This window comes from Misgurnus anguillicaudatus, chromosome 21, assembly GCF_027580225.2.
Source record: "Misgurnus anguillicaudatus chromosome 21, ASM2758022v2, whole genome shotgun sequence".
Lineage (NCBI taxonomy): Eukaryota > Metazoa > Chordata > Actinopteri > Cypriniformes > Cobitidae > Misgurnus > Misgurnus anguillicaudatus.
The window spans coordinates 22362683-22389988 of record NC_073357.2 but is presented as its reverse complement, the minus strand read 5'-3'; the positions used below and the strand labels follow the sequence as shown (position 1 = coordinate 22389988).

General features: G+C 39.5%; 1 protein-coding gene across 2 annotated transcripts in view; it reads right to left on the bottom strand.

Annotated features, from left to right (window-relative positions):
* Positions 1-643: 643 nt before the first annotated feature.
* The window catches only part of focad (focadhesin), a 205073-nt gene continuing 178410 nt past the window's right edge, over positions 644-27306 (bottom strand). For both annotated transcript variants that reach the window (XM_055196326.2, XM_055196319.2), the window contains 19 exons: positions 27131-27247; positions 26587-26825; positions 25560-25649; positions 21560-21707; positions 21349-21468; positions 21111-21233; positions 20852-20929; positions 15556-15627; positions 15360-15462; positions 15170-15250; positions 14462-14590; positions 13860-13975; positions 13205-13465; positions 9600-9689; positions 9084-9261; positions 8822-8919; positions 8356-8607; positions 1280-1355; positions 644-1094 (listed from right to left, as the gene is read on the bottom strand). In XM_055196326.2, coding sequence (XP_055052301.2) covers positions 1021-1094; positions 1280-1355; positions 8356-8607; positions 8822-8919; positions 9084-9261; positions 9600-9689; positions 13205-13465; positions 13860-13975; positions 14462-14590; positions 15170-15250; positions 15360-15462; positions 15556-15627; positions 20852-20929; positions 21111-21233; positions 21349-21468; positions 21560-21707; positions 25560-25649; positions 26587-26825; positions 27131-27247 — 2445 coding nt within the window. In that variant the 3' untranslated portion in view covers positions 644-1020. The remainder of the gene's footprint in view (positions 1095-1279; positions 1356-8355; positions 8608-8821; positions 8920-9083; positions 9262-9599; positions 9690-13204; positions 13466-13859; positions 13976-14461; positions 14591-15169; positions 15251-15359; positions 15463-15555; positions 15628-20851; positions 20930-21110; positions 21234-21348; positions 21469-21559; positions 21708-25559; positions 25650-26586; positions 26826-27130; positions 27248-27306) is intronic.

Genomic DNA, 27306 nt, shown 5'->3' with positions numbered 1-27306 from the left:
AGAATCACATGTGAATTGTGAGAACTACCATAAAATGTAATGTTTTTTATATTCTGGTGCAAAATGACGTAAACATTCTTTACAAATAGATTTAAACCCATAACACTACACTACAGTTTTTGCATACTATATTTACAATAATAATGCATCAACAGAAGCTACATAGTTCACAAATCTATTGCAATATATTATATAACTATGTATTTAAAAAACAAGTGTATTGGAAGTTACGTTTGTTCCATGAAAGCCATTTGTTTATGTTGTTACTGCTGAAACCGTTTACACAGCAACATGCAAATCTTTGTTGATTGTGTATTTTTATTTAGATTATTATTTTATTTTGTTTTTAAATTCTGTCCTGTTGTGTGCGTTTTATACTTTAGATCAGGGGTTCCCAAACTTTTCATTCTGTGACCCACTAAGATAATCTAAATTTGTTCTCTTTTACGAAAGAATAGTTTATATTTTCATTGTATGAATTAAATCTAAGTTGCAATCCCAAAATATCCAATATCAAAACCATTGTCAATAATATGACAATTTACTGCAACAGCCAAGTGACTTTGCGTAACTCACTTTTAACCCACAGTTTGAAAAATCTGCTTTAGAAACTAAGAAAAATTCTTATGTGCATAAACATAACTGGCAATGAAAGCTCATTTATTCATTCATTCATGGTACAGAGAGCTTTACAAAATATACTTGGCATAAAACATATAAGTGTATTATTTTATATGCTTGCATGGCTTGTTCAATAAACTGACATGCAGTGCACAAAAAAAATGGAAAACCATATGCCACGATGAAAAAAAAACATTTAAAAATGTTGTTTACTTGAAGGATGACAAACATGCCACACACAATTCTGTAAAAAATACTTTGGAATGAAAACTTTTGATTAACGTAAACATGCCAGCGTTTGTTATGATCAGTCTTTTCAAATTGGCTTTGTCAAGTACACTACACGCAGTATCTATTGTGTGCCAAACCATTTAGTAGGATACCAATGAATCATTAGTTTCACCAGCCATACGCCCTGGTCCACACGCCCTTTTTCTTGAACTCAGGAGTGGTTTTCAGAGCCATTAATGCAGCTAAGACAGAAGAAGCACATCAGTCAAATTACAAATTTTTTTAATAGTCAAATGTGAGATTGGAAATGCAAAGCACTGTACAATCCCCTGCTTCTTGTTGACACTATGAAATGCGTACGTGTTTCTAACCTTTCCTTCTGTTAGCTGTAACCAAAACAGTCAACAACCTTAAGAAAGCGTCTCACCTTTGGCTGTACGGATGGCAGTCTTGGAGAAACCCTGTTCAGAATGTTCAGTGATACTGAAGAGCCAGTCTATGAACTGTCAGGACAGAAGAACAAAACACTTTTCTGAATCTATCATGACACCTCAAACCATAATTGCACACCTAAGCAATTATGATTTCATAAAACCTAAATCCAATGAATTAAGCTAGGCTTTTTATCTTAGGCTACACTTTTAAAGGGATAGTTCACCTAAAAATAAACCGTCATGTTGTTACAAACCCGCATAAATTTCTTTGTTTTGATGAACACGTGTATTTTGAGAAATGTATGCAACCAAACCATTCGTGGACACCATTCACTTCCATATTAGGAAAAAATAATTCTACGGAAGTAAATGTGGTCCATGAACGGTTTGGTTACAAACATTTTATCAAAATATCTCCCTTCGTGTTCATCAGAACAAGAAAATGTATACAGATTTGTAACAACATGAGGGTGAGTAAACGATGACAACATTTTTATTTTTGGGTGAACGATCCCTTTAAAATTCAGAAAAACCCTGGACCCTGTACCACAAAACCAAGTAGCACATGTATATTTTTAGCAAAAGCCAAAAATATACATTGTATATAATCAAAATTATCGATTTTAGGTTGTATTAGGTTCGAATTAGGTTGTATTAGTAAACATTAGTAATTGCATTAATTTGCTATGCATTAGCAAACAATGAACAATATCGTTTTTAATATCAGCATTTATTCATTCTTGTTAAAGGAATAGTCTACTCATTTTCAATATTAAAATATGTTATTACCTTAACTAAGAATTGTTGATACATCCCTCTATCATCTGTGTGCGTGCACGTAAGCGCTGGAGCGCGCTGCGACGCTTCGATAGCATTTAGCTTAGCCCCATTCATTCAATGCTACCATTTAGAGATAAAGTTAGAAGTGACCAAACTGTCACGGTAGGAAAATCCATTGTTTTCCTCCGTGTCATGTTTGTGTGTGTGTGTTGTTCACTTACCCTGCCATGTGCTCGTTAGAGCGATCCCTTTCACCTGTGTGTTGATTGTCTCGCTCCAGCTGTTCATCATTACATCATCTCCATAAAAACTCACCTGACTTTCTGTTCCCTGCCAGATTCTATTGTTTGCTCAGTCTTCGTGTTGCTTGGTTGTTCCCTGTGCTTTGGATTACGTGTTTCAGTTGGATGTGTATTGTCGCCGTCGTCTTCGTGTGGATGTTCCGTGTCAGCCTGGATTTCACCACTGCTCACCACTCCACCAACGTCGCACTCAAAACACCAACTTCCACCGTAGTCATCGTCACCATTGCCAACAACAACACCGGACTGGATTACTTCCGCATTTGACTTTGAATACTCTCTCTTTGTTTATATTTAATAAACATTGTTCATTTTTACACCTGCGTTTGCTTCCGTCTTTTACAAGTCATTACAGAAGAATCTGGCCAACATGGAAGCAGCAGGTGGCCAGCCGATCTCCGGGTTGGAAGAGTTTCTCCAGCGATCTCTGGCTCGTATGGATCATCAGGATCAAACTATCGAGGACATGCGGAAGGCCGTCCAGGCAATGGTGGCGAAGGTTTCCGAGCTCTCTCAGCGATCTCCGAACATCACGCCTCCCACTGCGCCACCCATGCCGCCCGCACCATCTTCACCTCCAGGGGGTAGTTTCATCCAGGAACCGAGACTGCCGATCCCGGAGAAATATGCCGGTGAGCCCAACTACTGTCGTACTTTTCTCTCTCATTGTTCTCTACATTTCGCCCAACAGCCCCGGACATTCTCGCTCGAGGAGACCAAAGTGGCGTTCACGCTCTCGCTGCTCTCGGGCAAGGCTGCCCTCTGGGGGACGGCGGTATGGGAAAACCACGACAGCTGTTGTTCCTCGTTCGCCTCGCTTTCCGATGAAATGAAGAGGGTTTTCGATCGCTCCGTCGCCGGGAGGGAGGCCGCCCGGCTCCTCACGGATCTCCAGCAGGGGGAGCGGTCGGTCTCGGACTATGCCATCGAGTTCCGTACCCTGGCGGCGGAGTGCAGGTGGAACGAGGAAGCGCAGTGGGACCATTTCCTGCATGGGTTGGCGGATCGGATCCATCGAGAGATCATCACGGCGGAATTACCGAAGTCGCTCAACGGTCTGGTGGACTTGGCGATCCGGGTTGACGCACGCCTGTCTACCGTTGCCAGAAGGAAGACTCAAGTTCTGCCCCTACGTCAAGCGGAGTCCACGGATCCTCCCATCGAAGTTTCCGCCGGTGGTCTCTCAGATCCGGAACCCATGCAGGTGGGTCGAGCTCGGTTACCCCGGAAGGAGAGGAATCGGCGGAGATCCTTGGGTCTTTGCCTATACTGTGGTGAGTCGGGTCACCAATGTCAGGGGTGCCCGGTAAAAGACCAAGCCCGATAGTAAAACAGAGGCTACTATCGGGCAGGATCTCCGCACAGAAGACCTCAACTACATCCACTCTCCTTCCGGTGAGACTACGGTGGTCCACTATGTCACACTCGGGGCACGCACTTCTGGATTCGGGGGCGGAGGGCAACTTCATCGACAGCTCACTAGCACGTAAGCTCAAGTTACCTTTCACTGCACTCACCCACCAGATTGCGCCCTTCGCCCTCAATGGACATCAGTTACCCACTATCAAGTACACCACAGCACCTATCACACTCATCACTTCCGGAAACCACACAGAGACTATTTCATTTTTTATTACTGACACTGCTCTCTCTCCCATAGTTCTTGGTCATCCGTGGCTTCAGTCCCATAACCCAAGAATTGACTGGAAACTGGGTTCTGTTACCAGCTGGAGCGAGGAGTGTCATAAGTCCTGTCTTGTCTCTGCTTGTGTTTCTGTGTCTGAGTCTGTGTTTAAGGGGAAAGCAGTGGATTTGTCTACCGTGCCCGCGGAGTACCATGACCTGAAGGAGGTGTTCAGTAAGTCGCGGCCTGATTCTCTTCCTCCTCATCGTCCCTATGACTGTGCGATAGACTTATTGCCAGGTACGTTTCCGCCTAAGGGCAAGTTATACTCTCTGTCTGTTCCGGAGATGGAGGCCATGGAGAAATATATTTCTGATTCTCTGGCAACGGGGTTCATTCGCCCTTCCTCATCTCCAGCGGGGGCGGGGTTCTTTTTTGTGGGGAAGAAGGACGGATCCTTGCGACCTTGTATTGACTACCGAGGGTTGAACAACATCACGGTAAAGAATACTTATCCTTTGCCGTTGATGTCTTCAGCTTTCGAGAGGTTGCAGGGAGCGTCCGTTTTCACTAAATTGGACTTACGTAATGCCTATCATTTGGTTCGCATCAGGAAAGGGGATGAATGGAAGACTGCGTTTAACACCCCTCGTGGCCATTTTGAGTACTGCGTGATGCCTTTCGGTCTCACGAACTCGCCGGCAGTCTTCCAAGCACTCGTTAATGACGTGTTGCGAGACATGGTTGATCAGTTCATATATGTTTACCTGGATGACATATTGATTTTTTCTTCGTCTCTCCAGGAACATTTGCAACACGTACGACGAGTGCTTCTGCGGTTGTTAGAGAATGGGCTTTTTGTCAAGGCGGAAAAATGCGTTTTTCATGCACAGTCTGTTTCTTTTTTAGGACACATCATTTCGACTGAGGGTGTTCGCATGGATCCTGAGAAAGTTAAGGCTGTGGTAGATTGGCCATCCCCAGAGTCTCGCAAGGCCCTGCAGAGATTTCTGGGGTTCGCCAATTTTTACCGGCGTTTCATTCGCAATTTCAGCCAACTAGCCGCACCTCTGACCGCTTTGACTTCCCCTGGTTTGACGTTCAGGTGGTCAGACGCAGCTGAGGCTGCGTTTGCCAAACTGAAAAGCTGCTTTGTTTCAGCTCCCATTCTTGTAACCCCTGATCGTTCACGTCAATTCATAGTGGAGGTCGACGCGTCAGAGGTGGGGGTAGGAGCAGTGTTGTCCCAGCGCGCATCCTCAGACGGAAAGGTTCATCCTTTCGCGTATTTTTCCCATCGTTTATCTCCTGCGGAAGTTAATTATGACATTGGCAATCGAGAGTTGTTGGCGGTTAAGCTAGCACTGGAAGAATGGCGTCACTGGCTTGAGGGGTCGGGTGTACCTTTCATTGTATGGACGGACCATAAGAATCTCGAATACATTAGAACTGCCAAAAGACTTAACTCCAGGCAGGCTCGGTGGGCATTGTTTTTCGGTCGTTTCGATTTTACACTTTCTTACCGGCCGGGTTCCAAAAACATCAAACCCGATGCTTTATCCCGTCTTTTTGAGCGTTCCGATCGTACTGCTACTCCCGAGCCCATTTTACCAGAGAAAATCATTATCTCTGCGCTCAGATGGGAGGTCGAATCGAAGGTTTTGACAGCCTTAGAAGGGGTAACGCCCCCGGCTCGCTGCCCACCGAACCGTTTATTTGTGCCGGAGGGGTTACGGTCAGACGTTCTCCAGTGGGGTCATGGTTCCAGTGTTGCTTGTCACCCAGGGGTTAGTAGAACTAGGTTTCTAGTCAAGCAACGATTCTGGTGGCCTGGTATGGCTCGTGACGTCCACGACTTCGTCTTGGCTTGTTCGGTTTGTGCTGTTGGTAAGACTTCCAATCGTCCTCCAGATGGGTTACTTTTACCGCTGTCTGTCCCTTCGAGACCCTGGTCCCACATTTCGCTAGATTTTATTACCGCCCTCCCACCCTCTAAGGGTAATACGGTGATTTTGACCGTAGTGGACCGGTTCTCGAAGGCGACCCATTTCATTCCCTTGCCCAAATTACCATCAGCCAAGGAAACAGCGGTAGCTGTCATTGACCACGTCTTCCGAATACATGGCCTCCCGACAGACGTGGTCTCTGACAGGGGTCCCCAGTTTGTGTCCAAATTTTGGCGAGAGTTCTGCAAATTGCTAGGGGCGACTGTTAGTCTTTCATCCGGGTTTCATCCCCAGAGCAACGGTCAAACCGAGCGAGCCAATCAGGACGTCGAAAGGTTGTTGCGATGTCTGGTTTCCAAGAATCCTTCGTCCTGGTGTCAGCAACTCTCAATTGTGGAGTACGCACACAATTCTCTGCCGGTGTCATCTAAGGGCATGTCTCCATTTAAGTGTAGTTTAGGGTACCAACCACCTAATTTTGTCAGTACTGAATCCGAGGTGTCGGTTCCCTCCGCAAACGCACTAGTCCAGAGGTGCCACCGCACCTGGATCAGAGCTCGCAGAGCTCTGCTCCAGGCAAGGTCACGCACCAAGGCCAAGGCCGATCGCCACCGGTCGAAGCCTCCCCGATACGTCGTCGGTCAAAGAGTGTGGCTTTCTACCCAGAATATTCCGATGCGTTCCGTCTCGAATAAACTTGCTCCCAAATTTATTGGCCCGTTTTCTGTTACCAAAATCATTAATTCGGTAACAGTGCGTCTTAGCCTTCCTCCTGCGTACAGGAGGGTTCACCCCGTCTTTCATGTCTCCAAAATTAAACCGGTGATTTCATCCCGTCTTAATCCGCATACCCCGGTTCCCCCTCCGCCTCGTATCGTTAATGGGGAGACCACTTATTCGGTTAACCGTATTCTGGACTCCAGACGGAGGGGACGCGGATTTCAGTACTTGGTGGATTGGGAAGGTTACGGTCCGGAGGAGAGAAGGTGGGTTCCTGCTCGGGACATACTGGATCACCGCCTTATTGATGAGTTCAATCAACAGGTAAAGCAGGCTGGGAACGCCGAGGGGCGTTCCTAGGGGGGAGGGTACTGTCACGGTAGGAAAATCCATTGTTTTCCTCCGTGTCATGTTTGTGTGTGTGTGTTGTTCACTTACCCTGCCATGTGCTCGTTAGAGCGATCCCTTTCACCTGTGTGTTGATTGTCTCGCTCCAGCTGTTCATCATTACATCATCTCCATAAAGACTCACCTGACTTTCTGTTCCCTGCCAGATTCTATTGTTTGCTCAGTCTTCGTGTTGCTTGGTTGTTCCCTGTGCTTTGGATTACGTGTTTCAGTTGGATGTGTATTGTCGTCGTCGTCTTCGTGTGGATGTTCCGTGTCAGCCTGGATTTCACCACTGCTCACCACTCCACCAACGTCGCACTCAAAACACCAACTTCCACCGTAGTCATCGTCACCATTGCCAACAACAACACCGGACTGGATTACTTCCGCATTTGACTTTGAATACTCTCTCTTTGTTTATATTTAATAAACATTGTTCATTTTTACACCTGCGTTTGCTTCCGTCTTTTACAAGTCATTACACAAACACATCAACATTTTTCCTATTTAAGACGAGTAGTTATACAAGCAAGTTTGGTGGTACAAAATAAAACGTAGCGCTTTTCTAAGCGGATTTAAAAGAGGAACTATATTTTATGGCGTAATAGCACTTTTGGGAGTACTTCGACTCCCCTGAAAAGTCCGCTCCCCTCTCCCCTCTGCGCCGAGTCCAAGTACTCCCAAAAGTGCTATTACGGCATACAATATAGTTCCTCTTTTAAATCCGCTTAGAAAAGCGCTACGTTTTATTTTGTACCACCAAACTTGCTCGTATAACTACTCGTCTCAAATAGGAAAAACGCCGATGTGCCCGGCCACCTCCAACTCCATCTCCAAATGGCACCATTGAATGAATGGGGCCAAGCCAAACGCCATCGAAGCGTCGCAGCGCGCCCCAGCGCCCACGCGCACGCACACAGACGACAGAGGGATGCACCAACAATTCCCAGTCAAGGCAATAACATATTTTAATATTGAAAATGAGTAGACTATTCCTTTAATGTTATTTAATTTCAATACAGTACAGTTATTCATTTTTTGCACCCTTAAAATCCAGATTTTCAAATAGTTCAAATATAGTCCTTTCCTAACAAACCATACAGCAATTGGAAAGCTTATTTATTTAGCTTTCAAATAATGTACAAATTAAAAAAAAAATTTACCCTTATGTCTGGTTTTGTGGTCCAGGGTCACATTTAACACAGAAGTTCTTATTTTTTTAAGTGGTTGAACAAACATCTACTGTACACTACAAATCTTGACATTGTGAAAAAAAGATAAGTCAATCACATTAGAACAAGCCATACTTTTTGTAACTGTGACTTCCATGGCTCCTTTGCAAGTAGTTCCTTAATGCTGTATGGGATCGCAATTAGGCACGATGCCACAGACAGCTCTGTGGAGGCTGGGTTCACATACAGGTCATGAAATAGGTCCAACTTCTGAGAGGACTGTCGCCACGGAAACCACTGGGCTCTGATGCCAACCAGAACGGGTGCACAATGGTCAGCCCAAGATGCCACTGCTACAGCAAACACATTCAGCAGAAAATCAGTGCCCTGGAAACAAAAAAAGAGACAGGAAGCATTATTGTACGATCAGGAGAAACATTACTCAATGCTGCTACATTAGTAATGTGTTTTACCTTTAGGGCCTACAGTAAAGCAACTTTCCAAATATAGTAAAATGACTGCAGCACAGAGAGCACAAATACGATTGTAAAGCAACCTAAAGTAAACCAAGCAATTTTGTAAATAATTTTTATAAGCACACCTCTGAAACATTGACACATTTAACCGAGGAAGATCCGTATGCAACATTTCTGATATGGCCCATTAGCTCCAAAAGCCACTCCATTCTCTTAGAGACACCTGAAAAATAAACAAAACGTTGAAATTTGCTGCCGAAACCTCTCAGGTTAATCATAGAAGAGACACTTAAACAATTTCCTTAATTGTGAAGTTATATATCTTTATACTTTAAAAACTATATGCACAAAATGATGCATTCCCCTTTACATTATTGTATTCATTACCTGTATTGGCACTAGAGGCGAACCGTGACTGGTGGAGGCCCTGCAGGAGAAGCCAGCTGATTCGTTCCTTATTTCCCATCTGAAGAATGGTACTGATGACATCATTAAGGCCAAGGAGAGGAACTCTGCCTTTAGAAATCAGGTAGGATAGGATGAAAGCTGTTTTTTCCAAATTAGCCTGTAGAGGGCGTCCAAGAACAAGAGAAAATCTGAGCAGATTGTTTTGGTTGTACATGATTCATTGGCAGTAGTCTTTGTCAATCGACCGTACCTTTGAACCTCGACTTTAACTTGCAAATTGCTCTGGGTTGGCGTTGCATTACATTTTACATATCAATACAGAAGAGGCTTTTCTGTGCTATTATTATAAATTGAAATAATCATAAAAAGGAGCAAACTAATCTAATCTATTAACCCTGAAAAGTTAATTAAGCAGAATGGTAGAAAACATTTTTTAAAATCTGATTAATAAATTTTGACATCATTCAAAAATATATATTACTAGAGTACATATACCTCTGTAACTTTGACTATGCGGTCAATCTCAGTGTCACTCAGTTCAGATAGACACAAACATATTCCTTCATACAGCTCCACCTCACCAGCCTACAAACACACACAATAACATTGTCATTAACATGAACAAAAAATTGTATTATGACTATAAAATGAAGAGTTTGGTTCCAAAACACGATAAACGGCATTTTTAACAAAAAAAATTTTACCGCCAAAATCAGTATTGTATCAGATCAGTATTAGAAATTAAATACTTCATTTCACCCTAAATCGGATATCCGCCATATTATTCTGTCATCTTTTCTTCCTTTTCCCCAAAACGCGATAAACCCCAGTCCTCCTTCTCTGCAGAATGCAATAAATCCGCTCAACCAATCACAGCACACGCATTATAAACAATAATGGTGACGCTTTACATACACACAGAATCCTAGTTTTCCTCATCTACTTTCTACTTCGTGATCAACAAACAAACAAAACAAAATAATACTTTTGATGGCATTGATAAACCTGTGATGGTTTTCTGGAGCGATAGAAACGTAAGCCATCAAAATCGATTAATTTACGTGAGAGGCACTCAGGCCAAAGAAAAATGCCGGCTGTTGCTTATTCTCAAACGACAGCACCAAGCTTCTGTCATGCTAACACATTGACCCAAGAGGATCTTATGAAAAACGTTTTTGTGTGAGCATATCAGTGAACACCCCTGACCACTCGGTAAGATTCATGTCTTTGTAAACGAAAGTTTAATGCATTTTAGGAAGGATTGTTCCAGTGCACCTATGCAGCAATTTTAGAGGTGGGAGGTGATACAACAAACACCCGAAAATTCTTGGGCCAGCATCATATGTCCAAATTTCAGTCAAAACTATTCTGTTTCATCATAAACAATCTGAAAACAAGGCTTTAAGTGTAAAATACCAAACTTGTCCTTTAATGTTTATTTTGTTAATCAGTTCTTCCAGAAAAAGTTTTTTTGTGATTGGGCAAAAATCCTTGATCTTGCGGCACGTTTTCTTAAGAAATGCAATGGAATATGTGGGATATTTATGTAATTTATGCAATGAAATTGCGGGAACTTGCAAAAATTGTGGGAGCTTGCAAAAACTGTTTGCAGCTTTTCAATGATGTTCATGTCGCATAATCACGTCACTTCTTAACGTTCCCATGGCAACAGGGTACATGGTTGCGCTTGTGTGAAGTAAATGCAACATTTTTCAACTTTCTGCTAAAATATATGCGATTTTTGCTACGAAAATGCGGAGATTATGAAATCATGCAAGCCTCGCATATTTTGTGCACGGAAATCTGCAATTTATTCTGCAAAAGTGTGGCGTATTTAAAAAAAATGCATCCCTCGCATAAATATGCGGACTTTGGTTGATTATGCGTTAAATCATGCGATCGCATAGAGACAGAGCGCAGTTATGCAAATTTGAAAACCACACCCAACAAACAATCCAACCGTCTCCATTGACTTTGTATTGCAAGAGGCCGCCTCCTTGTCATTTCTGGCTTATAACAAAAAAACAAAATAATGCCAAAAAGCTGCTGTGTGACAAGATGTACAGCTTACAAGGCAAAAAAAACAGAAATAAGTTTTTATAAGCTGTCGAGACGTAAAACCCAGCCTTTAAGGAGAAAAAAGTGGATCGCCGACTACGTTTCCCCCTAGTCGACAGCTTATAAAAACTTATTTACAGATAAAACTTAAAGACAGAATAATGCCTAAAAGCTGCTGTGTGGAGGGGTGTACAGCTAGCAAGCCAAAAACCCAGAAATAAGTTTTTATAATCTGTCGATCCCAAAAAACGAGCGTTAAAAGACACAAAAGTGAAAACAGGCAACTTTTCATAATACTCATATTAGTAGAACTGGGGAAATGTAGTCGGCGATCCACTTTTTTTCTCCTTAAAGGATTAATCCATTTTCATAAAAGAAAAATCCAGATAATTTACTCACCACCATGTCATCCAAAATGTTGATGTCTTTCTTTGTTCAGTCGAGAAGAAATTATGTTTTTTGAGGAAAACATTGCAGGATTTTTCTCATTTTAATGGACTTTAATAGAGCCCAACATTTAATACTTAACTCAACACTTAACAGTTTTTTTCAACGGAGTTTCAAAGGGCTATAAACAATCCCAAACGAGGCATAAGGGTCTTATCTAGCAAAACGATTGTCATTTTTGACAAGAAAAATAAAAAATATGCTCTTTTAAACCTTTCGTCTAGGTCCGGTCCAGCGCGACCTAACGTAAATGCGTAGTGACGTAGGGAGGTCACGTGTTACATATATAAATATATATGTACATATATAAATATATGACCATTGTAAACAATAAACTGACACAAAGACATTAATTAGTATCAGTTGACATACAACAACGTAGGAACGGTCCTCTTTCTCAACACTTGTAAACACTGGGGCGGAGTTTTGCGTTCTTCCTCTGTGACCTCTTGATGTCATGACGTATTGCGTGGGGTCACGCTGGCGCATCACGACCGGATTTAGACGAGAAGCTGTGGTTTGAAAGTGGATATTTTTTGTTTTTGTTTTCAAAGGTGACAGTCGTTTCGCTGGATGGGACCCTTGTGCCTCGTTTGGGGTCGTTTTTAGCTTCTTTGAAATGTTGGGCTCTATTAAAGTCCATTAAAATGGGAAAATCCTGCAATGTTTTCCTCAAATAACATAATTTCTTCTCGACTGAACAAAGAAAGACATCAACATTTTGGATGACATGGTGGTGAGTAAATTATCTGGATTTTTCTTTTAAGAAAATGGAATATTCCTTTAAAAGCTGAGTTTTACGGCATGACTTATAAAAACGTATTACCTGTTTCAGTTATTCCCGTGTTTCTGTTTGTGTTTCATCACAGTCTTTTGTTTATCCTCTGTTTTACCCCCACGTGGGTGTTTTTGTTATTATTTAATAAATTCATAGTTATATTTTCATATATCCTCTGCGTTTGGGTTCTCCTTTTGTTTTTCATTATTCGGTGTAAACACACCGTGACAGCAGCTTTGCGGCATTATTCGTTTTTTTGTTATAAGCCAGAAATGACAAGGAGGCGGCCTTACGTAATACAAAGTCAATGGAGACGGTTGAATTGTTCCCCCCCCATACTCACGTTTTCCTGAGGGAGAAATTAATTAGTGTATACCACTAGCCAACTAAATGAACATGAAAATGGCAAAGATGAATGCCAATTATATATTGAATCAATAGATTTATAGCATTTTGAAAAAAACTTGTCATGGACTTATTGCATTTTGCAGAAAAAAAGAATCAGTTTTTATAATAAATCTTTGAAAATCAAATTATGGATTTGAATTTTTAATGTTATTATAATCTAAAGATGCTCTGTGAAAGTTTGTAACTGAAAATATTGGTTTCATCTTGTCACTTTTTGGTATAGAAAACACGTTTTTACCGAAATTAGTCAAAATGGATTTATTGCGTTTTGAAACCAAACTCTTCAAATATACTGCATCTAACATTAACAGAAAAGGTGCTTCTTGTTAACGCTTTAGGTGACATAATTGTCCTTTTACAGTGACTATAACACATCAGTAATCGTATGTAAGCAGTTGATAAGATAAACCTGTATGTTATCAGGTAGGAGGTTGTAGATCTTTTCCGTGGTGGAGCACAGGTTGCTCCAGCAGCTCTGGGGAGGGTTGGGAACGGCCATGGCTTTGGAAAGGCCACGCAGGATGGAGAGGCAGAGGGGCAGGCGATGGGGACGTGTGTCGGCTTCAAACTGTTGGGCTGCCAGACTGTCCAAATATACCTGCAGTTTGTCTTCAGCAACATGTTTCATCCAGGAGCCCAAACACTCGTACAGGTAAGCCCTAGTGTGGAGCTAGAGTATAGTACAGAGACATTTTAATATAATACGAGATGAGCAGGAAATAAGAATTTACTAATGGAATTTGATAAGAGGTGACATTCATAATAGTAGCTTATTATGGCATTCACATCAGCAATAAGAAAATGCCTATACTAATATTAAATATATATAAAGTAATGCAACTGACATACAGTAGTATAATACATTTTCCAAATATTTGTAACACAATCATTGACAGTTTGATTAACGTGTGCTTGTGCTGTACATTTTGGGGGCCACTGTATCTGATCTAGAGTATTTCTAAAGAGACGTGCATAGTGGCATCATAACTTGAGACACAATCCCACTAAGAAAACCACAAATTTGTCTCCAAGGCCTCTTCAGTATTAAATAAAATGATACATACACTTAGGCTATGAACAAGGGGCGGCGCGATCCAAATGCAGAGGAAAAGTGAGGCACTTTGGGAGGTCTGGACCTGAGTGGTGGCTAACTCTAAACAGTGATGTTGGACCTCTTCACCTAGAGAAGGCAAAGTTTACATTTACACATACAAGTGACAACACATAAACCTTTAAACATCTTAATTTAATACAACAGATTTTCTTCCCCATTCCTGTATTATCCTAATACCCTCTTCACGAGCTGAATAAAGCAGTAAGCCATAAGAAGCTGTGCATAGATTTTATTATAGTTAGGCACTAAAACTCTTAATCATAAAATGTAAAATATAACCATAAAATCACTATAACATAAAACTTTAAAAGGCTTTTACTAAATGGAGGCAGGAGCAATACAATACTGTACAAGGGATATCAATGAAGCAATTCAAATGAAAATTTTCTGCCACAGTTCATTAGCTCAAATGTGTACTGTTTATGGTTGCCAAACAATTTAACGCACAAAGACTTGACGTGTGGTAATGTGTGTAGAACAGATGTGTTACTGCTACAAAAGTGCCTTGCACAATTAAATATCGGAGCTAGACGATTACCAGGAAGGACTTACCAAAATTGAGTCTCATCAGCGGGGAGAGAATTGCGCTCCAGTTTATGGGAGGATACTGGAAACTCGCGCCAACTGTGGCTAACGTTGCCAACACTGTCTTCACAAAATGTGATGAAGTAAATTCAGGCCCTGCACAGAATCATTAGAGCATTAAAACATTTATTACACGGCTCATTGGAATGCTTGATTCTGGTTGGCCAGTCACGACATTAGCAGGTTTGTTATTCCCAGATAACAACCACTTAAAACTACTAACACATGGTAACACGAAGCCGCAAATCATTTTGACAGGTACAGTTTAATATTACACAAAAATTAAATATAAATGTGTCTTTTAATAACATATATGAGATTATATTTACAAATGATTAAACCAAAGCAGGTAACTGCAGGATCTCTTAAACGTAAATAAAATTATATCCTTAAATCTAATTCTAATCGAATGACTTCAGGACTTCAGTCTCCTCAAAAAAGTTCAAGAAAACTGTCAATAGATGGCTATAACGCTGGGCATCCGAGCAACGTATTAGTGTTAATCATGTTTAAATTATATCAGTTAACTTTGGTACCTCAAAAAAAAAAAGCTTGTTTGCATATTATTTAGATATGCCTGATTCTATTCAATTAAATTATAATATTAATGAATAAAAAACAAATTATTAAGCAAAAATCTAAACTACATAAACCCAGGCAATTATACATTGTTACCTTTCCTTCCTGCTTCAGTGATAAAGTCCACACATGCTCGGATGACACTTTTCTCTGGGAGATATCCAAAGTCCTGAGGAACTGTGAGAAACGAATGGAAAGAGTGTTATGTCCGCACTGAATATAAATGATAACATTAATATTAATAATAAAGTAATAAACATCATTTTTAGTTTTACTGTAGTTTCACCTGCGGTTCGACTGTGGCTACTGCACATTTGGGCCAGGTGCAGGTGTCCAAGCAGACAGGCCCCATTCGACTGCAGACCAATTGTTCCCGAGAAGGTAATGATCTAGTACAGAAGATGCTTCATTAGCATACAGCACCATGTTTACATCGATCACACCAGATTAACTGATCTAAGCACAGTGTAAAAAACGCTTACCTGTGTAATAGCTCGGATGACCTCATTCAGTCTGCCCTGCTGTTGTGAGGACTGCTCGGATTCACACTTTAGCTGAATGAAGATATGAAAGCACTTTCTAAAGGTCAAATGCATTTATGCAACTTAGCAGATGCTTTAAACCAATGAAACTGTCAGCCATACATTTTAGGAGTTTTTGTGCATTTCCTGGGAATCAAATGCAGTTCCATGCTGTACCCGTTTGAGCTACAGAAATACTGTGCCCAATAATGTGATATGTAAAATCCTATGAATATACAGTGAGGAAAATAAGCACTTGAACACCCTGCCACTCTGCAAGTTCTCCCACTTAGAAATCATGGAGGGGTCTGAAATTGTCATCGTAGGTGCATGTCCACTGTGAGAGACATAATCTAAAAAAAATCCAGAAATCACAATGTATGATTTTTCAACTATTTATTTGTATGATACAGCTGCAAATAAGTATTTGAACACCTGTCTATCAGCTAGAATTCTGACCCTCAAAGACCTGTTAGTCTGCCTTTAAAATGTCCACCTCCACTCCATTTATTATCCTAAATTAGATGCACCTGTTTGAGGCTGTTAGCTGCATAAAGACACCTGTCCACCCCATACAATCAGTAAGAATCCAACTACTAACATGGCCAAGACCAACGAGCTGTCCAAAGACACTAGAGACAAAATTGTACACCTCCACAAGGCTAGAAAGGGCTGCGGGGAAATTGCCAAGCAGCTTGGTGAAGAAAGGTCCACTGTTGGAGCAATCATTAGAAAATGGAAGAAGCTAAACATGACTGTCAATCTCCCTTGGACTGGGGCTGCATGCAAGATATCACTTCGTGGGTCTCAATGATCCTAAGAAAGGAGAGATATTAGCCCAGAACTACACGGGAGGAGCTGGTCAATGACCTGAAAAGAGCTGGGACCACCGTTTCTAAGGTTACTGGTAATACACTAAGACGTCATGGTTTGAAATCATGCATGGCACGGAAGGTTCCCCTGCTTAAACCAGCACATGTCCAGGCCCGTCTTAAGTTTGCCAATGACCATTTGGATGATCCAGAGGAGTCATGGGAGAAAGTCATGTGGTCAGATAAGACCAAAATAGAACTTTTTGGTCATAATTCCACTAAACGTGTTTGGAGAAGGAAGAATGATGAGTACCATCCCAAGAACACCATCCCTACTTTGAAGCATGGGGGTGGTAGCATCATGCTTTGGGGGTGTTTTTCTGCACATGGGACAGGGTGACTGCACTGTATTAAGGAGAGGATGACCAGGGCCATGTATTGCAAGATTTTGGGGAACAACCTCCTTCCCTCAGTAAGAGAATTGAAGATAGGTCGAGGCTGGGTTTTCCAACATGACAATGACACGTACAGGACACAGCCAGGATAAACAAGGAGTGGCTCTATAAGAAGCATATCAAAGTTCTGGCGTGGCCTAACCAGTCTCCAGACCTAAACCCAATAGAGAATCTTTGGAGGGAGCTCAAACTCTGTGTTTCTCAGCGACAGGCCAGAAACCTGACTGATCTAGAGATGATCTGTGTGAAGGAGTGGGCCAAAATCCCTCCTGCAGTGTGTGCAAACCAAGGTTATAATCGTTAACGAAAACTAACAAAAAAACGAAAACTAGATGGGAAAACACATTGTCGTTAACTGAAATAAAAATAAAAACGAGTCATCACAAAAAAACGATAACTAACTAAAACTGTAATGTGTGTCTGGCAAAACTAACTAAAATAAAATAAAAATATAGATTAAATGTCCTTAGTTTTCGTCTTTGTCTTTTATAGAGCAAATAACGCTTCAAATTCCTTTCCATGCGTCTCTCATTCACGCAGTGTCACATACACACATTCGCGAATTAATGACTCGTTTAAGTTGATTCCTTACAAGGTGTTGCAAATAAATGAGTCTTTTGAGTCGATTCTTTACAAAGCAAACGGGCCAAACGTTTTGAATTGGTTCGTGAATCAGTTTAAATTAATTGTTTAGATCGCTGCAACAACTGAATCGTTTGATGCGATTTTGCTTGTGTCTAGAAACACGCAGAACATAAAGAGTGTTGTATTATGTGAATATGAATTTACTAATCTTTTAGCTAAACACGTGTACCCGCCATTATATACATTTAAACGCGCGCAACCTCCAGAAGCACTGTGAACACGTGACTGAATGAAGAAAGTCCATCGATGATTGACGTCTGATTCGCTGTCTACTGTACTGTAAGTGCTTCTCACAACACACACACGTTACATGAGATTCACAACATAAGAAAACATTAGTTATTTTCTAAAATCAGTTTGTATTTCATGTAAGTGTAAACTGTCGATGACCATCTTAGGATATTCTCTGAGTGAACTTTAATATGCATAACTGAATGCAAAACACTGTCGGTTTACTTGTCTGATATTTCAGCTATAAGCTGTATACATCAACATTACGTTTTCAGACAAACAGGCAAAAATCCTCAGTTTGCTGTGGAGTCAAGAAATGTCTAAACATTAAAAGATAAACAGACAAAAGTACAGAAATGTCACCTGTTTTAACATGCACACTATTCCAACTCAATAACACAACACGTTTGTATTTTAATACTATCTAATGTGGCCACGTTGAGACCATTAACTCGGAAGTGTTCAAGTAATGAACTGTGTCCTAATGCATTAATTGTTACACGTGTAGTATCAGTTTGATCCATTTCTTTTGAGTTTTGCATTTGGGTACAACATACAAGTCAGCATTAAAGGCTGTTTTTCTTTGTTGTTAAAGCATGTATGTGTTGAAACATAATCAAAGGTTGATCAAATGTGACTTCTGTACTTCTGACACTCTGATATTCATCTTACCAATTTTTGGTCTCCACAGCAAACTTTTGTCTTTACTGTCCTGATACTTATATTGTGCACTGTATACTGTGTGTGCATGTATGTGTGTATTTTTTTTCTCAAGAGTAACTACTAACTCGCTACTTGAGTATTTATTTCTTTAGATTACTTCTTTTCACCTCTGGTTATTTGTCATGGTCTGGTCTCAGACTGCGCTCTTTGACAATCTGACAGAAATGTCTTGTTGTGGCTCAAAAATGGGTTGAATACATGCGGTTCATGTATGTCTTCTTTAGTCTGTTGGCTCTTTAACTTTTTTACTGGCACACATCACATTTTGCACTTACTGTGGAGTGTTGAACTTAAGACTGTTTACATATTTGTGCTCATATGTACATTTTATGTACTGGTTTTATTTTTGAATTAATATTTTCCAAAAATGTATGATGTTTTTGTTGAGTTAATATTACACAATTCTTTTTCTGACCTTTTTGAATCTTGCCCCTGACAAATAACCCAAATTATGAAAAAGACTAAAACTAACACTAAAACTAATAAAAACTAAACTAAAACTAAGCATTTTCAAAAAATAAAAACTAAACTAAACTAGCAAACCCACTTCAAAAACTAATTAAAACTAAACTGAATTTGAAAACAAAAAGTCAAAACGAAATAAAAATAAAAACTAATGAAAAATGCAAAACTATAATAACCTTGGTGCAAACCATGTGAAAAACTACAGGAAACGTTTGACCTCTGTAATTGCAAACAAGGCTACTGTACCAAATATTAACAGTGACTTTCTCAGGTGTTCAAATACTTATTTGCAGCTGTATCATACAAATAAATAGTTTAAAAATCGTACATTGTGATTTCTGGAATTTTTTTTAGATTATGTCTCTCACAGTGGACATGCTCCTACCATGAAAATTTCAGACCCCTCCATGATTTCTAAGTGGGAGAACTTGCAAAATGTGTTCAAATACTTATTTTCCTCACTGTATCTATATCTGCATACAAAACAAACTTTTTTTTGGATATGCTTTGAAATATTTGTAATAATGTTTAATAAATGTCTTTATTTACCCATGCTTTAGCAACCAACAATAAAACTCTAGCAACATCTTAATTTCACAGGTAAATTTGTACATTTTATTTGTTTATCTCTTATTGTTAAGTACAAATTCAGATTGAAAATGAGTTGTAAACTAATTTTTTTGCAAATATTTAAAGGGATAATTCACAAAAAACCCATCTGTCATCATTTTTTTTCATGTTGTTACAAACCCGTATAAATTTCTTTGTTCTAATGAACACAAAGAAAAATATTTTGAGAAATGTTTGATAATGAGCCCCATTATCTTCCATAGTAGTCCAAAATAATACTATGGAAGTGAATGGGGCCTCTGATCGGTTTGGTTACAAGCATTCCTCAAAATATCTTCCTTTGTGTTCATCAGAACAAAGAAATTTATACAAGTTTGTAACAACATGAGAGAGAGTAAATGATGACAAAACTTTCATCCATTTTTGGATAAACTATCGCTTTAAGCTTTACAAACTGTGTTATTTAAGTCTAAGACTGCCCCAAAAGATTCACTTTGGTCAAACCTAGATTTATTACAGTGCATTTGATTATTTTGAATTCAGAGTACCATCATGTGGTCAAATCATGTAACTACAACACTAAAGCCTAAATCTATCCCCAGTGGACAACGTTAATTTGGGTCAAACAGAGTGAAAGACAATATTACTTAACAGAGCTTAAATAAATCTTTATGTTTCATTTAGATCTTGTTAATTAGCAGCTTAGAAACAAGTCGGGCTTTGTAAGAAAAACAGGCAGCAGCTAAATGTGCAGCTACATTCAAGATTTTTATCCCAGGCTTCACCTCGAGAATCACTCTAATTGTGTGGGTGTCTGAATGCTCTGAAATGTATTTAAAGTGTTTATTCAGTGACTTTAAGTTGCTTAAAAGCGCATTTACACAAATCTTTTCATCTGAGGGGCGGCAGAGTAATCCGAGACCCTCACAAGGCTCCGATTCACACTGAGAGAAAATCCTTCCAGACTGCCGTTACCATGGCAACACTTCCTGGCCACCTTCCAAGTAGGGTGGCATTTGCATTTAAATAGGCGAGACAGGATTCGGTCTGTGTATGTGTGTGTGTCTGGAAAGTGGGTGGGCACAGAAGAGTGTAATTGCAGCACAAAAACCAGACTGGCACAGGTGTGGGGTAAAATAAGGGCAGCGGTTATATGAGAATGGCATAATTTTGTGATGTTTAACAGAAAGCAGCAATACTATTCTAGCTGTGAAAAGATTTATTTCACTGTTTTGGGCTTGTTGCCAGACTCTATGACACCAATTGAGAATTACTTGCTGACAGATATCTAAAAGAGTGTTTGGTTACTTTTGACCTATGATCAAGAGTTCTTGTTTGTTTTACATATTAAATTACCTGAATGAGAGCAGTCTCGGATCCAACCAAAGCAATCAGTCCATTAAGGGCAGACAGCCTCTGCATTGTGGGACAACCCTGAAAATACAAAAATTGAGATTACAGTCCAATTTGTCACTCAGGTTGAAATCGCCTGAACTTTCTAGACCAAAAGTGCCATTAATGCGTATAGTGAAATATATAAAAAGAAATAACAAATGTTTTAACAATTAATATTTCTTAATAAATTTAATTACACCGTTTACTGTTATTACATCACCTCTGCCAACAGTATCTTGGTCCAGGCCGCTAGCAGACGAGGTTGGATGTCGACAGCTTTACCATGACCACAGGAAGAGAGACCATTAACCATCATCCCTAATGCCAGAGCAAAGCCTGGTGTCTGAAAAGTGCAAAAATACATATATAAATGTCTTTTCAATCCTTAAACCTATGCAATCCTAAATGTAACAAAGTATTATTCTTCTAGTATTTAAAAAAAACATCTCATTGCTGACCTGTTGGCTTTCCTCTGTCAGAGAGCGAAGCATGTTCATGGTTTCTTCTGCCTTACTGGCCTCAATAATGCCCGAGCTAAATGCTGATACTCCAACACATGCCACAGAAAAGGCCAAAACCTGATTTCAGACAGAAGACACAAGAAATCCTTAAATGCATCAAAATAAATTCCTCTCTAAATTTTGAAGGAGCGTTTGGACTGTGACTGACCTCCTGTTGCATACGGCTCATACTGCTGCTGTCCTGAAAGGTCTGCAGAAGTCTGTCCAGTGTGAGAGACACACGGGATCGCTCTCGTTCAGACTGACTACTGCTGAGAGAACTCAAGACTAACCCAACACCCAATATACAACCAGCACTGCGACAGAGAAGGACAACAAATACAATTTTGTCAGTTTAAGATGGTCTTTGTAGCTGCCATTGAAGGGATACTCAAAATTTCCCCAATGATTTACTCACCCTCAAGTAATCTGAGATTTATGTGTCCATCATCTTTCAGAAGAGCACATTTGGAGTTATTTTAGTAAATGTGCTTGCACTTCCACGCTTTACAATGATAGAAAACAGGGATAAGGGGTTGTGCACACCAAAACTTTTAAACGAGGCTGAAACGCCTGGAGGACACCGAATGCTAGCTGTTTTTTTTCAGACGAGCGCTTTTTAGCTGTGATACTTGAACTGTGTGCCTGTTGGTTGTTGTTAGGGATGCACCGAAATGAAAATTCTTGGCCGAAACCGAAAAAGAGGAAACCAAGGCCGAAAAACCGAAACGCCGAAATAAATTATTATGCCAATTATTAGTACAAATGGATTTATGCCTATCACTGTGTACTAACTTTACTATGGGTGTGTGACGGACCACAAAACTCACGGTTCGGATCACATTACAGTTTTTGAGGCACGGATCAGATTATTTTTCAGATCAGCAAAAAGGGGGTGGGGAAAATCTAATAACAAATAAAGAAATTGCAAACATTTATAAAAAAGAACAAAGTTGCACATTAATAAGGGCTAACATTAGCATTAGGTACAGAAATCGAATTAAATGAGTCATAACACTGTCTTTATTGTATAAACTAAATATATTATTATTATTTTAGAGCTACAGAAGTGATTTTTTTCTTTGGCTTGGGTTGTTTGATTAACATTAATGACACAGACTTAAGTAGGTTAATTGAGGTTACTGTCTCTTTAAATAAGCAGAGACTGGTTTCTGACTGTAATCTATAGATACACTTAAGACATAAACAAATGTTTTTTTTTTTATTAGAAAAAGAATACTTCGGAGATAATTTTGTTTATATGTGCCCTGTCAATACCAGAAAGATTTTACGTTCGCTTGTTTGCGTCTCACTTGTGTGTGTGCACTATTGAGGGCACTTAAACGCGCGTGCACACAGAGACCGAGGGCGAATCCCAAACAGCGTAAAAACGTAACGTTGTTTTTCATTGCTTTATTCGGCAAATGTATGTTAATGGACTATACAGTATGAGACACATTTGCGCGACTCTCTCTGAAGTTTACACATCAAGAGTTCTGATCTTTGAAGGGCGTACTCCCTGTGATGATCACGTCTGGACCGGGCACATTCAACCGCATGTATGCCTCTGTGCGTACAGACAACTGCTCACTTTAGCGCCCTTTTGTGGTTAAATACATCCACACCGCATACATGTTGCTTCAGACAAGCACGTGCAGGTCGCGGTTTCTGTTTGCGTCATCCCAACATTTCGGCTGTATTGATTCGGTGATAAAAGTCTTTCGCCCTGAATATTTTCGGTGGCCGAATATTCGGTGCACCCCTAGTTGTTGTGATACTTGTCCATGCCCCTCCTCCACTGTGATTGGACGGCCGTGTGAGAACTAACATTGACGAGCGGAGCTTTTCACCCAAAGTTGAATTTCTTTCAACTCTTAATGCTCAAAAAAAAAAAACGCAGAGCGCCGGCTTATTTAAATAAAGCCAAGTTTCCATTGGAATCAATTGAAAACATGCGCGAGTGTTAAGACTTTTGTGTGCACAACTTCTGACTTTAAACCCTCAAAATGTGCATCCATCCTTCACAGAAATAATCCACATGGCTCCAAGGGATTAATAAAGTTCTTCAATACAATTTTCTAAGAAAAATATCTATTTTATAAAACTTTTCTCATTTTTTATCCGCTTAAAAAAAAAATCACATTTTATTTTGTGCCACCATACTTACTCGTGTAACTAATCATGTAACAGTCTTTAAATAGAGAAAACATGGAAGTGTTTAGTGGCTTCTAAATTCATCTCTGTTTGGATCCTATGGAATGAATGGGGCTAGGCTAAATGCTAACACAGTCACGACATGCTGTACAAAGATTAAGTGCACGGAATGAAAAAAGATAGGTACGTATTAATTCATCTAAGCTGAGGTAAGAACATAAAATATTAAAAATCGATGGTGTTTTCCTTTAAAGGTTGTTCCTTTGTTCCTGTTTCCTACGGTTACAATTCTAAGGAAGAGCAATCAAATTTACCAAAACAAATCCAATATGCTCGTCTGAAATATGTTGAACTTATCTTGGATTGCTTACCGTTGAGTAAATCATGGGGTTATTTTGATATTTGGCTGGGGTATCGTTTTAATAAGGGCACTGCAGAGTTTGTTTGAAGAGACACATCTGCCAGTACCTTTGAAATGTCTACCAGGTCAACAGATTATATTTTTCCAGTGATAAGATTAATATTCTCTCGTCACACTGTACAAGTGACTTTTTGATTCTCTTTACAAATAAAAGTAGTTTTCTACATTAAAAAAGTGTTACATTTATAATTTTCTATTTAAATCTAATTCATTACTGTATCATTACGTATGATTAATAAAAACATACTTGGGCATCATGGGTTCCCTTTATTTTAGCAAAACATACTATGGTGTTCACAGTTTCAAATGGTTATAGTAATGAGATTCTTTCTTTTAACTACATTTTCAAAATTGTGTTAAATTGTCAAAAAAAGCTTAAAAGTTAATACCATTAAACATATTAGACCTTGTTTTTAATTAATAAAAAGGAAGTATTTTTAAAACAATAATGTTTGATATCTTGAAAACAAGATGTTGTGAGAATAACCCTTAGTCTTCTATCACGCTTGATTCAATGGCAGTACTTGGCTGGAATCTTAAAGGGCGTGTTGCAGGTTAACCACCACTGTCGATTAATGGGTACATAAATCACTCAAGATATGTATATCATTTTCAAAATGTCTCAAAAATGGCCTAAAATACCTTTTTTTTTTGGTATTAACGTTTTTTTTACGCAATTCGGCAATGACGTCACGTTGGGGAGAGAAGTGGATGAAAGCCTCAGCCAGAGCCATAGAGATAGATGAGACATTTATTGCTGTTTAATACTTACATATATAATATGGAAATCATATATACATAGTAGGAAATATATAATGTGGTATACTGCAAAGTTACCATGCTAATTATCATTTATGATATATGTGGAGATAAATAAAACTTAATTAAGTTCTTGACTACCATGGAGGCTAGAGATTTTTAAACATCCTTAATCCACAGTTAGTCTATCAAATAAAACCTAAAATATATTGATATATATAAAAGGATGCGTTGTTATATTGTTTATGCGATCATAACGAATCACACAATCATCTTATGCACAGAAGCAGCGGTCAGCAGCTGCAGCGCACTCGGATCCGACCGCATACATACTGCATTAAACAGGTGTTCGGCGGCTTTTTACATAAAGGGACGACAGGCTATGCCATTTGAGGAGGAACCGCTCATTGATCACCGTATTTTTATAAATCCAGTACATGGTTTGACCTGCCGAACGGGTTGAGCACTTTTATATACTTTGTTGAGCAGAGAGGCTGCACAGTTTGACCAGCGGGCTATCTATCTATCTGCGCTATCAGAACTGTACTTTACTCGTCTCTCTAGTAACTCTCAATGCTCTCAAGGCGGCTTTGGTAAATTCTCTCCCCAACGTGACATAATACAGTGCGTTGTGGGGGAAAGGAGAATCATTGCAAACCGCTGTACTTTTTCATATTATATTCCGTTTTCTGATACCAAAAAAACATAAAATACAATGGATAACAGTGTAAATGTTTAATATCAACAAGCAATTTGCACAAATTTGTTGAAAAATGTAACCTGCAACACGCCCTTGGAAACACAATGCCAGCTAAAAAGACTAAACAAGACTTACTTGTACTCCAAATTGGTACTGAAGCAGCAAGTCTCCAACAGCTCCAAATTTTTCATCAGCAGCTCTGTGACAGACTGGCCACAAATATCACTGAAATACGATTAAATAAGAAAATAAATAAGAAATAAGCATCCATTTAGGCAGGTACACAAAAAACATTTGGACAGTAAGCAATAATGAATGCAATACAGTAGTAAATATGTAAAAATGTATGATTTCTGTCAAATGTTTAGATTTATCTCTATATCTCTTGTAATTTTAAATGTCTAACTGCAGGTGAAAAAAGATAAAAAAGCAGGTAATTCACTTTGCAGCACATCAAATGCATCGAGTCACAGATCCTACATTACTTTTAAACAAAACATATTTAGCAAGTTTGAGGGAATAGGTGTGCAAACAGTTAGCAAACCTCTTATTTAATAATTCTATATCTGCAATTTGTTGCTTTATGACTAAACTTGTATACTTAAATGTTCTGATTTTATTGTATGAACTCAATATTTGGTCTGATGGCTACATCTGGTGGAAATTTTGTGTCAATAGCCCACTTAGAAATCCCCTTACTGATAAAAATGCTGATGTGTCAAATATTTATTTCCCTTCTGTATATGGAGTCTTCCAAAACTCAGGTGAAAAATCCTCAGATACTGCCCTGTAAAGTCAATCTTGTTTCTAAAAACATTATAAATGTATTGCTTTCCACAAAGACTGTGAACTATGTGGTTAGATCGTAAAACAGTTTTTTCACCATTTTGGAGTTTGGAATTTTTAGGAATTTTTTAAGTGCTCGATGACGCACTTGAGCCACCATGCATGGCCCCACACCTAAAAAAATCATGAGCATCCATTCAGGTTGTAGCTGTATTTGAAATTTAAGAGAGACGGCAGCTTATTTTGTGGTGTGACAAACTCAGAAGACATTTAATATCTGACTTTACAGGTATCAAATAGAGAAAATCGGCATTCAGCTTTGACTGAAACGCTGCCCAAGTTGGTAAACTCAATTAAATAATATGGTTATGCCCACCTTACTCTCTCATCGTGCAACCATGCTAGAAACATGCCCAAAGCCAGCCCGCTGTGGAACTGAACCGCCTGAGATTCATCTGCAGTTGGAGAGCTGGGGAGCCCTGCCGCCAGTGTGGCCAGTACAGCGGGCACACTCTCCCTGCGTGACGTCACCAACACAGGCACCAGCAATGCCAGACCCAGGGCAGCACAGGAGCGGGCGATCGCACTAGCCGTGTTCTCACCTGAATATGAGCGCTGTTACAGGTAAAAGTGTATGAGATATAAATACATGTTATCACATTAGTACCATAATAAATGAATGAAAATGTTATATAACACAATATAGCAATACTAATAGGCCTACTAGTTTAAAACGTAAGGTGCTGCAATGAGATTTCAACAACTTTAAGTTGTAATCGACTAATAGTTTATTTACATTTTATTTACACTATACCTTTAATCAATATATGTACAATAAGTCGTATGATTAAATTTTATACAAGGCAGCATAACGTATTATATAAGACGAACAGATATCGTTCTGGGGAGTTACAACTCACATGAATGAACCAGGGGAAGATTTGTCCTTTAGGGTTACTGTTACTGCTTACAATGCTTAGCATTGTGTCAATTACCATTGACAGCCAATGAGTTGTAGGAAGGATATCTGGGCCGACCTATGGAAAGACATCACTATTTAAGTAAAATTATAAAAAAGAATGAAGATCAAAGAACA